The 15,433-nt window shown below is 40.7% G+C and overlaps 1 protein-coding gene across 21 annotated transcripts in view; it reads left to right on the top strand.

Moving 5' to 3' along the window:
• FOXN3 (forkhead box N3) overlaps nucleotides 1-15,433 on the top strand; it is a 547,426-nt gene that overhangs the window by 494,506 nt on the left and 37,487 nt on the right. For 13 of the 21 annotated variants that reach the window (XM_056810542.1, XM_056810545.1, XM_056810547.1 and 10 more), the window contains one exon: nucleotides 9,592-9,657. The exons of 6 other annotated variants lie outside the window; for them this stretch is intronic. In XM_056810542.1, coding sequence (XP_056666520.1) covers nucleotides 9,592-9,657 — 66 coding nt within the window. The remainder of the gene's footprint in view (nucleotides 1-9,591; nucleotides 9,658-15,433) is intronic. 2 more of the 21 variants (XM_056810551.1, XM_056810552.1) reach the window with 1 other exon arrangement.

Below are 15,433 nucleotides of genomic sequence, written 5' to 3' on the forward strand. Positions count from 1 at the left end.
GGCTGTGATCCTGTAAAATGCTTTATTGGAGTCTTGTTTTCATTTTTTTCCCCAACCAAACCCAGAGGCTGACACAGCCAGTAGTGTTTTTGAATAAACATCATGCAGCAGTGTGATTCTAGTAGCTAAAAAAGAAATACCAGGCTTTCTTTTATCTTCTTCTTTTTCCATATCAAAGATTTGGGAGAAAGGATTAGCCCAGAAAGAGTAGAAAAGGTTAAGCATTAAAACCTGGTCCCAGACAGAGTTCTGTTAGACAGTGATACTGTTGCTAGGACTGGCTGCCCTGGGCATTGGATGCCTTGATGCTGCTTCAGAAGAATAGAAAGGAATCTCCTCCCCACAGCATTCAACATTACTCCCTGTGGAGAGTGTTCAACAGTTGTCCCTAGAGCAATGTAAGGGCTTTAATTTGTGTGTGCCTGCCTGCTGTGTGTGTGTGTGTGTGTGTGTGTGTGTGTGTGTGTGTGTGTGTGTGTGTGTGTGTGTGTGTGTGTGTGTGTGTGTGTGTGGAGAGAGAGAGAGAGAGAGAGAGAGAGAGAGAGAGAGAGAGAGAAGGGAGCGATGTGGAAATACTTTCAAAGAGAAAGGAAGAAGTGTGTGTGTGGGGGGGGTGTCTGTCACTCCCACCCTCATTTAGTCTCCCCCACCCCCCAGTGGTATTTAAATCATTGAGTGGCACTAAATTCATCCAGTCCCTTGTGTTTTTAATCTTCTCAGCCAGGAATAGGACTGGATAGGAGCATCCAAATTTCATTCCTTTTTGAGAGCTTGATCATGGTTTTTCTTTGGATTTTGTGATGTGTTTACCCCAAATACAGTGCCACAAACAAACAAGAACTTTATTTTGATGTAGAGCCAGGAATTATGAAACTGGGGTCTATGAGCTTGTTTTAAAAAAATGTTTATATTGTTGATTGCATTTCAATATAATTGATTTCCTTTCTAATCCTTTGTTGTTTGTTTTGTGCATTTAAAAACATTACTCTGAAAAGGGATCCATAAGCTTCAACAGAGGGGTCCCTGACATAGAGAGTATCTCTTTGACAATTCAGTTGCAGAATTTCCTTCCACTTGTAGACAGATGTGTGTGTGCCCCTTCTAGAAAAGGAATGCCTGACAATATTTCAGCTGGGGGATGAAGGAGGGAAGGTGTGGCCTGGATTAAAAGTATAAGCCCTTTTCCAGAACAAAGAGATGAAATTTCCTAAGAGTCACAGTACTCTCCATCTATCCATATTCATCTTGGAAGGCCCATATTAAATCTTTTCAAAGCCTTTGTTGACTCTCCATCCATTGTTCTCTTCCCTGATTCTTATTGTCTATACTGCACAATTAAAATCTTATTTTGCATTGTCTTGTTCGTGATTTATATTCCCCTGTACTAGTCTTGTCTTTCCCAACTAGGTTGTAAGCCCTGAGTGCACCCAGACTGTCATACCTATTTTTCTGCTCTACAGCACTTCATAGCCCAGAGCTGGGCAGGTAGGAGATGCCCTTCAAATGTTTGTTTGCATGATATGGACCTGCCTCCTTTGCATAGAAACTATGTCAAGTGGCAATATTCCGGGTCTGGAAAGGGGAAAGAAAAATTCATTAGGGCACTTTATAAACTGTTATGACCCTTTCGAAATATCTTTTTTAAAGAAATTTTAAGATCAAGGATTAAGAAATTCACACATCAAGGATTAAGACGCTTTGTGCTTAATGATATCTCAGCATTTGGGGTTGGAAAGTATCTTAAAGATCTCTTTTCTACCCCTTTCTTCCCACCTTTGAGCATGAATAAATTTTGTATGATATATTCTATCTTTTTTGAATTAAGGAAAATTTGACCACTAATATTAGTTACTTCATCTGTGTGCATAATAGAAAATTCAGAACCCTATTTTCAACCTCATTCTAATGTCCCAGCGATTTATGGTTCAAAACTGATCTTAAAATATTTTTATTCCAAAAGTTGACTTTTTTTTCCCAGCTCTTTGGCAGGTAGGTAGCAGACTTTTTTTTTTTAAGCCATTCCATCCCATTCATCCCCTTGCCATGATTCCATCAATTTTGACATAGGAAAAGCTTTTTTGACTTCTAGGCTAATTTTGAGTAGGGATGGTTTCATTTTTCTCAGGGTATCATAAGTTCCTCCCACATAGGTACTTAAGAACTTGTTGATTGACTAATGATATAGATGCCTTTTGTACTTAAGAAATGAACAAATGACTCTTTAGGACCGGATCTTCATTTGTGATTCAGTATATTTACAAAGGAAGGTGTAGGTAAATTTTGTTATTGTTGTCGTAAAGGTTCTTTATTACTTGAACAATGGTGTGATGGTAAGAATGCTGAACTTCTAGGAAACAGAAGATTCAAGTCCAAATTTACTCCTTACCATTTATTAGCTTAGTAACAACTCAGATTGTTAAAAGATTAAGAGGCAAATGAGGTCAAACACATTTCCTTGAGAGATTCAAGTAGGAAAGGTTCCTTTCTCCTTGGTGTAATCTTTGGGCAATATAAATGTACAAAAGCAAGACAGTATGAGAGGAGAATGGGGAACCACTTAGAATCTAATTTGTGTGGGAGTTCCAGTGCATAATGGGTAGCAGTATGAAATAATTCCAGAAAGGATGCTTAGGGGTCTGTGAAGAGACTTGATTGCCAAGGTAGGGAGCTGATGATAAACACCTGACAATTTCTGAGTAATGACTTCATTTGACCCTTGCATTGGAAAGATTGCTTTGATGGGTATATGAAAGGTTGTTTGGAGCTGGGCAGAGGGGAAGACTTGAGGCAGTTAGTTCAGTAACCCAATGGAGAGAAGATGAGATAGGCCCTTTACTAAGTTAGTCACAGTAAAAAAGTAAAGTAAAAAGGACGACATGGGTGCAAGAGATTCTACAGAAGCAGAATCCGCAGGATGGGACCACAGATAAGATAGAAGGAAGTGTCACTGGAACTGAGGCTTTATGTTTGGAAGACTATTCATAGGTAGAAAATGGAGGTTTGTACCATCCACAGAAATAGGAAAGGCAGCTTCAGAATGACTTTCTAACCATAAAGTAAAATTGATCCCCTTGAATCAGTTTGTGAGGACTTTAGTGGTCATGAATTTCATTCACTTTACAGGTAAGGAAACAAAAGTAAAAGAGGGGAAGTGGCTCAACCAGGATGACAAGAGTTAAATGGCGGAGATGAGACTGGAAGTTAGGTCTTTTGATACCCAAATTCCTTCTGTTATGTTCTTTTTGTTGTTATTTCAGTTGTATCTGACTTCCTTACCCCATTTGGGGTTTTCTTGGCAAAGATACTGGAGTTGTTTGCCATTACCTTTCTCTAGCTATTTTATAGATGAGGAAACTGAGGCAAACAGAATTAAGTGACTTACCCAGGGTCACATAGCTAATAATTATCTGAGGCCAAGTTTTAACTTGAGAAGATGAGTCTTCCTGATTTCAGACTTGGCACACTGTCCACCGTGCCACCTCACTGCTCATTTTGCCATGCTTGTCATAAATGTCAACTAGTATTATCATACAATATTATTATTGTACAGTAGTGCAATATAATCTAGTTTCTAAAAATAGTACTATGGCCTCTTTGGAATGGGTACCAAATGGTCTTGATGATTAATACTTTAGAACAAAGTAAAGTTCAGGTTCTAAGCCACATCCTTTATGTATTCATTCCTCAAATGTGAGGAAGCAAGGGAATAGAACTGTCCCTAGCAAACGAGTTATGTCTTAGAACATAAAGCTAAGTATGTTTTAAAAGTTACTCCATTCTTGTTAAGAAACTAAAGATGTCTATTTCAGGAGTGATTGGAAGCATGTAGATAAACAACTTTTCACACCAGTTACTGACCTCTCTGCTCTGTATGCAAAGTGGAAAATGGACAATGCTTTGTAAATATTATTATGATCAATATAATTATAAATGTGAGAGGTTACAACAGAAAATAGTAATAATAAGTTTATAACTTAATGGTTACAAAGTGCTCCAAATACATCCTTTCATTGAATCCCCTCCACTTTGGAGGAAGGTAGTGTATGTTTTATTTATTGTTTTGCATAGGAACCAGTTGAGACCCCAGGAAGATAAAATGACTTACCTTCCACCCAAATGCCCCCTGGACCTTTCTGACATTGGCAAGGTCTTCTTCATCAAGACATATCTCAGATATACCTCTCTGCATAATGTTTGCTGAGACCTACAATTGAAGAGAGACCTAAAATTGATTTTCTCTTCCCCAGATATTTTATTTAGGGTTTTATCAACCTTAAGCCTAGTGTTCTTTTTTAAAATTTCATTTTTTGTTTCAATTTAAACAAGCATTTATTTTTTTTTCTCTCACCTGCTCCCCTCTGCCCATTTAAAAGAAAAACAAAACCTTTATAACAAAGATGGTTTAGTCAGAGCAAAACTAATTCCTACATTGCCCTTATCCAAAACTGTCACATTCTATGTTCTTAAAATCTATTATTATACAACATCTACCCATCAACTAGACCAACCTCTACATATTACATATAGGGAAACTGAGTCCCAGGAAGATAAAGGGAACAATAATAATAATCGCTAACGTTCAGAGTTTGAAATTTGATTTACATATGTTATCTTACTTGATCCCCTCAACAACATTACAGGTAGCTACAATTATTGTCCTCATTTTTATGGATGAAGAAACTTAGTTGAGGAGAGGTTAAATGATTTATGATCACAAAGATCATATGTGAGTCAGGATTTAAACTCATGTCTTCCTCACTAATCCAAAATTTAGTCCATTCAGTACCACCAACAGCCTAAGAACAGAAAGCAGCCTAGAAGAGCTGGGTTGAGAAACTAGATCTTCTGGCCTCTATGTCCATAGCTTTTCTTATTACCCCCTCATACTGCCCCCACCCCCATGAATCAGAAAGAATTAGGGTTATCAGAGATAAGGAAAGAGAATTCATAGGAAATTGCTTTCCCATTCAACTTCTCAGCTGGTAGGAATACTTGCAACTCACCTAGGTGATGATGTAAACATATCTTGGACTTTGGAAATTAACTGTAATACTGCAGTGAAGAACTAGTTTAAAAAAAGAACAAAACCTCATTTACTTCATCACAACTTTACACCAAGATAGAATCTGGTTAAGTACAGAAGGCATATATTACATAAAGGGGAAATGCAAATTAGTTTATTTCCCATCTTGCCAGACAAAATATTGCCCTAATTTGTTTCATTTTGTTCCATTTCTTCAGAGCAGAAAGGTTTTTAGATTGGCAGTAGGGGGTGGGATAGATAGATAGATAGATAGATAGATAGATAGATAGATAGATAGATAGATAGATAGATAGATAGATAGATATAGATACATATAATTCTTTTTAGAGAAATCAAAGGTCACTTTTAAGAAGTACCTTCTCTGTCTTACATCTCCCTATCTCTCTCCTTGTCCTACATATGCTGGCTTTTTTATGACACAAATTTTAATTCACAAATTTTTATTTCACAGATGTATGACTTTCTCTCACTTCTTTAATCACATCAGTTATGATCAAATCATAGTACTTGGCCATTGAACTCAGCGGGTTCCCTTTCTTTCTAGTCTCTGTGGATGAGAACATCTCAAATTTTTGCCATGTAAAGGATAACATCATCTCCTGTGGTGAATCCCATCTCTCATTTCCTACTTCATTCCCTCTGCTAATCATCTCTGCTATCTCCCTTTCTCTTTTAATGAATAGTCAACTGACACTGAAAGGGAGACCTCAAGGGTAGCAGCATGTCATTAGAACTCAACATGTCTTTTTGTCTTTCTTGTCAATTTAAAACTTCAGCGCTGACTGTTCCAGTCTTGCTGGTTTGGACTGATGTCAAAAGTAATGCCACTTGAATTCAAACCTTTGCTCTGTTACCTGGCACATCTGTAACAGGGGGTTTTCATTACTAACCTCAAAGGAATATTGTGAAGTAAGCACTTTACCCAACCTTAAATACCCAATAAATCTGAATCAAGTTGTTATATATTGATTATTAATAATCCAAAGCACTATGTGATACATTGTGGGCTACCCAGTCAAGACAGGCTTCACCCAGGAGATGATCTCTATGATGTACCTTGAAGGATGGGTGAGATTCTGTTAGGAGAAGAAAAGTAAGACTACTTACTCAATTATTTACTCCTATACTATGCTTTACAGTAGGGATAGCAATTAGGCTTGTTTGGCCAAAGATTAAGATTTGAGCAGGGATAAATTGGAAAGTTAAAGAAGAAAAAAAAGTTTCTGTCCTTTAGGAACTGAAACAGAGAAGACGCAATGCATAAGAATAGTTTTGGCAATCTGTGGATAGAACAGAAAAATCTCAGCTAGCTTTGTTAACAGGGGCTGTTAGCAAATAGAATTAGTTTCTGTCCGAGTCTTTTAAGAAATGAAGGGGATTTGTCTGACCAACAGGATTTCAACAATGTAAACTCTTGTAGCTCCAAGAAGTTATAGCATGCACAACAACCATTCCCAGTAAAATGGTCTCAGCTGGGTAATAAATGCTTAACAACTTTTTGGAGGTGGTGGGGAATGTATGCATGACACATATTTAAGTTTACATATTGAAATTTTCTTCATCATCTAGACTTCCATAAGTCTAGACAATCAACAAATCCAGCCCTGAGTTGTAGCATTTGTAGCTTTCCAAGGTATAAATGTTCACCTTGAAATTGAACAGTCAGCTCTCCTTAGCCAATAGGAGTTGGCTCTGGCATTCCTTTACAAAGGTGCCATTATCTTTTTTTTTTTGATCTCTTGAGATAACATTTTACTTTGACCTAGGAAAATCTCTATTTGCTTACCTGAGGAAAGGGGTATCCTCGCTGTTCCTGTTTTTATTTACTCCTCTGTCTGCATAACTTAACTTAATATGGTACTGGAGAGAGAGAGTGTATGTGTGTGCTTGCACATGTATAAATTTAAATTTTCTGGGTCCAGTTTTTCAAGGTTTAAGTGCATCATCTCTGGAGCCAAACAACAAAATCCTGCATCAATTCTGCGGTTCTCATCAAAGCTCCTGAACTCCCTCACCTCCTCAAAAAGCTTCTACGGGCTTGATCTTGACCCGGCTCTTGGTGCACGAAGAGTAGAGAAATGGGACTTGTTGGAAATCGTGCGAATGAGATAGTGAAAAGCTTGGTTATCTATATTCAGACTAGAACCTGAAAAAGATTCTGTTTCATTTGTTGTGAGTCAATGGTTGTGTATTCTCCTTTAGGAAGCCTTTCTTCTTTTTTCCTATGAAAATATCTGCCTTTTCCAGTGTTCTTTAATGTCCAAAAATGCCTTTTCTACTGAATTAAGATAGAAATGTTTCACCTGCATTTTCTTGAAAACTCCATTAAATAAAAGATCTAGTTACTATACTGGATTCCTGCAAATCTTCTTGTAATGACTCTAAAGTTGAGGACTCTGGGTAACTAGTTTGAAACCATCTGTCTGGGTAACCCCAAATTTACTTGAGTCTTTACCATTCTCCAGCGATGACACAAGAACTTGATGAGAAGACAAAAGAACCCCAAAAAGGGATACAATAGGGGAAAACAACTTTAGGCCATTTAGTATGGGAGAAGGCAAGGGAAAAAAAATCCTTGCTATCTAATATTCCATAACCTTTAAATCATTCCTCACATCTGCCAACATGTCGGTATGGACCTGAGTTTACAAAAGCCTGCTTCTTCAGAAGTACTCTAGCAAATCTTGACAATGAGCCCATGGGGAAATGTGCAGATCTTCACACCTGTTGGTCTCATGTTGGGCACTGAACAATGGTAGTTATCAGAAGGGTCTTGGGACTTGTGTCACAGTTCAGTTTTTTTAATCAGTCAAAAAGTATTTATGGAAGGGGCAGCTAGCCAGGTGGCCCAGTGTTTGGAGAGCCAGGCCTGGAGATGGAAGTTCCTCAGTTCAAATCTTGCCTGTCTAAACTGCGTGACTCTGGACAAGTCACATTTAACCTTAGGCCTTGGAACTGATAAGGCAGAAGATAAGGGTTCAAAAAATTTTATGTAAGTGTTTGATGAGCATTTACCAGATTCTTAGCACCATGAGATGACAGTTTCAAGAATTAGATAGTATAGGTTGCTGAATAAGTTGTTTTACCTGTTTTCTGTAGGATGTATTCATTAAAGTAAGCCTTCAACTCCATTAGGGATTGCATGCAATTGGCCTCCTGTAGGCAAAAAATACTTCAAAGTACAGTTAGTTTACCTTGGAGGGGGTGCTGGGGAATAGGGGAGGACAATGTCCTTCATAGCCAGCATAATGCACATTATTAATAGCTTGTGGGGTTTTCTAGTGGATCATATTATCCCCCTGGAAATTAAACAACACATCTAAAGCATGAAAAATGTACTTTTTTTAACAGTAAAAAGTAATTTTCCAACATAATACCCCAAATAAAGTGCCATGGAGCTATTCACAGTAAATTGAATTTTTTGGTATGTAATCTAGTACAAAAACTGACAAATAACAACCCCCCCCCCCCCCCCCCCCCAAATCATTAGTCATTCATTTTGGAGGCACAGAGGCGGTAATCTGCTAGGGCAGGCATTTTGATGTCGGCTTCAATTGCACACTTCATTTATTTGGACAGGGTACAGGCGGCGGCTCCTGTCACGGGGCATCACTGCACTATTAGCAAGTTTCGCCCCAGGGCAGCTGGGACACTGTGCTAGGGCAGATGTTCTTTTCAGTGTATTCAGTGGCCATTCTTGAGGGTTGTTTACTGTTGCCATGGTGACCTTTATTTCCATAGCAGCGGCCTCTGCTGCTTCTCAGAGGAAAGTGAATTTAGTTATAAAAGGATAATATTTTTCTCTGTCTCTATAACCTACCATCTGTCAACTGGCAGATCAGTATGGATTCAGAAACCTATTAAGAATAACGGCAGTGATGTGATGACTTTTTTTTTTGACTCTAAAAGAGCAGCAATAGGTTTTGTAGCAAGCGATGGTGCCCTCAAGAGAACTTTCTATTTCCCCCAAATATTTAGAGGCTCTGCTACCACTATGCTCCCATAGTCTCAGAAGTGACCATTTAAATTCTGCTGATGAATGGAAATGACCAAATGTCATGTTTGTATCTCCCCAGATGCAGGTGTGCTTAATTTTTTTTCCCCTGAGCTACAAGAAAGTGGCTAGACCTTTCTTTGGGTTGTTTTTTTGTTTTTTTTTTTTTGTTTTTTGGTGGGGGTTGAATTTTTTCCCCCAGGGGAGAAGGGAGGTACCAGGCAAGTGGCACAGATTACTTCTCAGGAAAACACAATGCAAGCAATGAAATGAATGCAGTGAAAAGGAGCCCCCTTTGCTGAAGCTGAGGTCTCATTCTTAATGTCTTTTTAATTAAAGCCTAGGGACACATCCTTTGAATCTAACTCCAGAATAGCCCTTTTTCCATCCCCAGATGCAAAAAAGGGGAAGAAGGACACCCTTGGGATATCTCCTCTATTTCCTAGTTCTTTTCACTTTTGCATTCAGTAAGCGATAACTTGCAGGGGGAAAAACACACACAACCCAAATCGGCCCCGTTGTAAATAATGTATTTATTGGTTGATTTTTCCAGATCCTGACATTGATGCTGCCACTGCCATGATGCTTTTGAATACTCCCCCTGAGATACAAGCAGGTTGTGAGTAGATATTTCTATAGCATACAGCACCACAGACTTGTCAACTTAACCTTCTCATTTATGTGCCAGACTCTAGGAGAAACTAATGCTAAAACGCCATTTCCCATGAAGACTTCCGACTTTCTGAAACACATAGGCATATGGACTTGCTTCCATGTACGTGTATGTGCACATACATCTGTATGCATTAAGGCTTTCAGAAGAGCTCGGTGCCTACCAGTCCGTGTTGGGGAAAGTGAAATAGACCCTTCTCCTGAAAGAAAAATCCTATGAATATGGTGGCTCTAATCTGAAAGACTACCTGGGGGTGGATGAGCAGTAGTAGACTTGAGCCCCAGGCAGCGCTCTTAGAAGCCTTCTTCTGGACTGGACCAGCCGGGCACTCACTTTTTTTTGGCAGCACATTTGGGAGATGAAGTAGAGAGCATTCTAAGGAAGAGAGTCACTTGCCTTTGACCACAAGCACCCTAAAGTCCTCTTCCTGGGCTTTGGAGATTGCTGAGTACATATCATCTCCATCCCTTCCTGATAATGAAAAATCGGGACATTGGAGACATCTCTCAGCAACACTGTACCTTTGTTCAGCCCCAGTAGGTTCTTTAGAAATATCAGGTCTTGGGGGAACACTTTTCTTTCTAATTTCTTCTTGTTGCTCTTTCCCAGTTATCCTAGCACTATCTGATGGGGCTACGATAGTTCTTGCTCATCAGGCATGAGAGAGGCTCTCTGTGGATCAGATCTGTGATCTCAGGAAGATCTTCTGATCTCTGAGTGAAGAATTGTGCTAAGCAAAGCTCGTTTGGGTCCTGGAAAATCATCCTTCATGAGGCTGAAGGTCTCTCTTCTGCTTGCTCTCCAAGCCACTTTTTCCTCAGCCCATAGTCAATAACAGCAATATGCCAGAGTTAGACAGCTAATTTAAAATAATCATAACAATAGCGCAAATTCAAAAAGAGGAGTCCCATAAAAAATAGCGCAAATTCAAAACTAGGAACTAGGGTTCCCCATCAAACTACCTCTGGCTCAAGGGGACAAATAGCTCTTCTTTTGGAAGCATTGGCTTGTATACTATACTGACCAACCTACTCTTGAAAGTTTCTGTGGCCTACAGAGCTGAAGAATGTCGAGACTGTTTGGCTGCAGACTTGGGGAAATACCCAAGCGTGGGACATATCTTTAATGGAGGTGTACTTCGTTTCCAGCTTTCTACCTCTCGGTCACCTCTCTTAGATGTCTTCTCCTTTGAAACTTGACTCAATCGCTTCTCTCCATCGCTTTTGAAATGAACCAGGGAATTTCATAGTTTACTTAGCAGTTCTTATGATGCCTTGGAGTTCTTCTTTTGTAATCTTCTCTTAAAGATACTCCCATGTTTCTTCTCCAGTTGCTTTGTGCTGGCACTGGAATTAAACCAACTGCCCATAACCTGTACGCATATCCGGTAAGTACATCAACCAGCAAGCAGTCAGACCTTAGACAAGCCGTCTTTCTACCTGAACTTAAAAGTTATGGAGAATTAGAAATTCTCCTTCCATCCAAAGATTATGGTTCAAGAAAAGTAAATCTCAGGATTGATACTGTAGTGTCTTATAAATCCAGTTGCATAACTTATCACATGGTAATAACCATAAAGACTTTATTACAGCATCATAATAAGACCTTCATGACTTTCACTATTCTACTTATGGTCACAGCTGCAAAATTCCTTTTGAAAAGTAAGCTGTTAAGAAGTAGTTTAAAGAAGCAGGAGGGACCCTATGGGTGTGGCTGGGTTATTCATCTGTACCCATGATCCTGGTGACTTTGATCATAGACCTTTGCTATTGTATTTGTAGTGGGAATGGAAGGGAAGGGAAAGGAAAGGAAAGGAAAGGAAAGGAAAGGAAAGGAAAGGAAAGGAAAGGAAAGGAAAGGAAAGGAAAGGAAAGGAAAGGAAAGGAAAGGAAAGGAAAGGAAAGGAAAGGAAAGGAAAGGAAAGGAAAGGAAAGGAAAGGAAAATGGAAAGGAAAATGGAAAGGAAAATGGAAAGGAAAGGAAAGGAAAGGAAAGGAAAAGAAAAGAAAAGAAAAGAAAAGAAAAGAAAAGAAAAGAAAAGAAAAGAAAAGAAAAGAAGAAAAAACAGAAACTAGGGAGAGGGTCTTGATTTGGCAAGGAGAACCATGGATATGTTTGTTGTTTTCAAACATTCATATCATAATAGCTAAATGAGGTTCAATTCTCTAGTCAAGTGGGTTTTCCCATTTCACTGCTACTTTCCAGAAAGCTATGGACTATGACCAAAAAAAATGCGTTCATATTATCTTCTTGGCCTTGTGTGTTGCAAAAGGGTAAGCATTTAAATTAACAAAAGAACCTCAGGTTTCCTTTTGAAACTGTGTTGACTGTCACTACTCAGTTTCTTACTATTACTGTCCATTCAGGTACACATCTCCTTTAAGATCACTCCTTGTATGATGGGGAGAGAAGCTGAGTCTGGAAGGATTAGCAATGAATCTGGAAGTCCTCCTAGGGGAGGGCCCAAAGCCACACTGGCTGATAAGCGCAGAAACCACATGAATTAGTGTGATGATGATGATAGCTCGCATTTATATTGTGCCTACTGTGGGCCAGACCAATTGCTTTATAAATACTCTCTTATTGGATCCCCTCCACAAACCCTCAGAAATGGTGCTATTTTAATCCCTGTTAGGGGAGACCAAGCTCCTATAACTTGCCCAAGGTCACACAGCTCCCTGGTTTCTGAAGTCACATTTGAAGTCTAGTGAACCTGACTCCAAGACTAACTCCCAGGAGATTGTAGGGGGCATCTAGGTGGCTCAGTGAATTGAAAGCCAGGCCTAGAGATGGGAGGTCCTGGGTTCAAATGTGGCTTCAGACGCCTTGTAGCTGTGTGGGCATGCCCCATTCACTAACATTTTTCTGCCTTGGAACCCATACTTAGTATTGATTCTAAGATGGAAAGAAAGAATTTAAAGAAAAAAGAAGAATCCCACTGTTAATACTTCATGTGACCAAAGCAAGTCGGGTCTCAAGATCTCATTGGGCCTTCTCTGTTGAATGGAGATAATAATAAAACACACAGTTCTTATAAGGATCAGATTAGAAAGTTATTTGAAAACCTGAAGGTTGCTACGTAAATGTCAGCTAATATAGGTAGCACCAAAGGCTCCTCTTGAATCAGTTGTCCTCCCTGCTTCCCTTTCCAACTTATATTCCCAAGGGTGGAAACAGAGGTCGCCCAAACTTTAGATTGTAAGCAGGCCCACAGGTCAGTGAGGCAAAGAGCGGTCCATCCCTGGGTCATTTGTCATTTATCGTTAGCCCCAGGAGAGCTCAGGTGTGGCCAGCCAGTGTTGGCCAGTGGTCTGGATGAGCTGTGGATGGCTCCCATCTGTGCTGTCGCACCGTGCCCCGGGCCTCATTGTAGATTTTATTCTAAGGCCCTGAATTCATCTGAAGGGGCAGCTTTGTAGAAATGTGGTCAGTAAATACATAGACGGACTAGCTTTCATTGAACTTGAAGTTCACTTCCTTATATTGGCCAATCAACAGGCATTTATGTGTGCAGGGTATTGTCGGGGGAAGATAGGAGAAATAACACATGCTCTTTGCTCTCCAGGAGCAATTCTAGTAGGCAAACTGACATCAAGATATATTACCAAAGAAAACATGATTAATGGATGGAAGTAGTACAGGCAAGGTGTGAAGAGAGTGCCAAGGAGAAAAGATCATTTTCCTTTGGTGAAGGGGAGAGAGGTTCATGGAGGAAAAGGCATTTGAGCTGGACCTCGAGAGACAGGTAGAATTTCAACCATTAGAAGACTGATTGAGTAAAGGGAGGTAGATTTCAGGTGTAGAGAGCATGAAATGAGCAAAGATACCGAGGTGGGAAAACTTAGGGTGTTTTCTTGGAACAGCAAGTCTTTTTTTTTTTAACCCTTACCTTCTGTCTTGGAGTCAATACTGTGTATTGGCTCCAAGGCAGAAAAGCGGTAAGGGCTAGGCAATGAGGGTCAAGTGACTTGCCCAGGGTCACACAGCTGGGAAGTGTCTGAGGTCAGATTTGAACCTAGGACCTCGTCTCTAGGCCTGACTCTCAATCCACTGAGCCACCCAGCTGCCCCCGGAACAGCAAGTCTATTGGAAGAAGAAAAAAACTAAAAATATAGAACTTTTTAAAAATGTTTTTAGGGGACAACTGGATGGCTCAGTGGATTAAGAGTCAGGCCTAGAGATGGGAGAACCTGGGTTCAAATGTGACCTCATATACTTCCCAGCTGTGTGACCCTGGGCAAGTCACTTAACCCCCTTTGCCTAGCCTTTACCACTCTTCTGGCAGAAGGTAAGGGTTTAAAAGAAAAAAGAATAGACTACTAAGAAAGTGTAGATCTACTATTTTCAGGTCTCAAAATTTTTTAGTATATAAAATCACTCCACTCCCCTGGGAGTGAATTATAGTGTCCCAAGCAATAACTCATTGACTCTCAACCTTTTGTTTTCCCAATGAAATGTATATGTAGTATAGTTATTTTTCTACTTCTCCATGAAAAACCAGTTGGAAAATAATTTCTTAGAGCAACCAATGACTATGGTGTGTGTGTGAGAGAGGGAGACAGACAGACAGACAGACAGAGAGGGAGAGACAGACAGGGAGAGAGACAGAGAGAGAGGGAGAGAGCGCAGGTTTGTGTGTGTGTGGGAATGCCTCTCTGTAGATAGATGCATTTTAGCATCTGTTAGAAGGCCGTTCTCCTCGCGGATGGAGCTATTCTTGTGGACTGAGTGTGGTTAGAAAAGAGCAAAGAAGCCAGAAGCTCTTGACACCTCCAGTAGGCCTGTGCCTTCTTGAACTGCCCTCACTTCAATCCGGGCCCTCTAACCTGAGCCGCCTGCCGCCACCTCGGTTTCCTAGCAATTAATGGCTACTATGCATTGCCTGGAAGGCCTCCCTTTGGCCGGCCCATTCTTGCTGGTCACCCCACTTGAGCTCTCCCATCCCACGGCTCTTTAGATCTCTTCGCCCCCCTCCACACCTGCCGCGGAGCTCCATTGAGCTTTAATAGCGGCGCACTTGGCAGAGCTCCAGGGCCCCCTCAGGGAGCCAGGCTTAACCCTTTCACGTTATGTGCCCCTCCGTCGGGGCTGCCAGCACCGCTCCCCGCAGCGAGGGGGGACGTCCGGCCATGGCTCTTCGGGAAGTTAAGAGGGAGGCCCGCTGCCTCGGAGAATCCCGTTGTTCCGGAAGCCTTCCTGTGTGGGCCGGGGTTCTCCCTGCCTTCCTGAGTGCCGTCCTGGTTTCTTTACCTGCTGGTACTTGGAGGCTGCCTGACAGAGGGCTTTTCATCAGCGTGTACTCTGGGATGGGCATCTGTCCTTCCAGGCAGGCAGGTTGCAACCCTCCCTGTCTGCCCATCCTGGGCATCTCTCGACCATCTTTCTCTCATTAATTCACCGTAGGAGGTCCTACTGCATGTGCCAGCCGAGTGTGGGCAATGAAATCTCAGGTTGTGCATCAGTTCTTCGGGCGCATAGTTTGTTTACGAGTCACCTTAGGCTCTGTTTTCTTAAAGACTGAGAAGTACAGGGTCTGTTCTACAAAACAGCCTATATTGCCTTGAGGATCTTTGTGTGTGCAAACATACTTTTATTTACTTATTTTTAAGCCTTACCTTTTGTTTTAATAGAAAGAGTCTAATCTCTGGGATTTGTGGTTAAGGTTGCAGTCCTTTTTGTTCCTCAAACCTTTTTCTGCAAGAACTTCGATATCATGCAGGGT

The sequence above is a fragment of the Monodelphis domestica genome, chromosome 1 (genome assembly GCF_027887165.1).
Source record: "Monodelphis domestica isolate mMonDom1 chromosome 1, mMonDom1.pri, whole genome shotgun sequence".
Classification (NCBI taxonomy): domain Eukaryota; kingdom Metazoa; phylum Chordata; class Mammalia; order Didelphimorphia; family Didelphidae; genus Monodelphis; species Monodelphis domestica.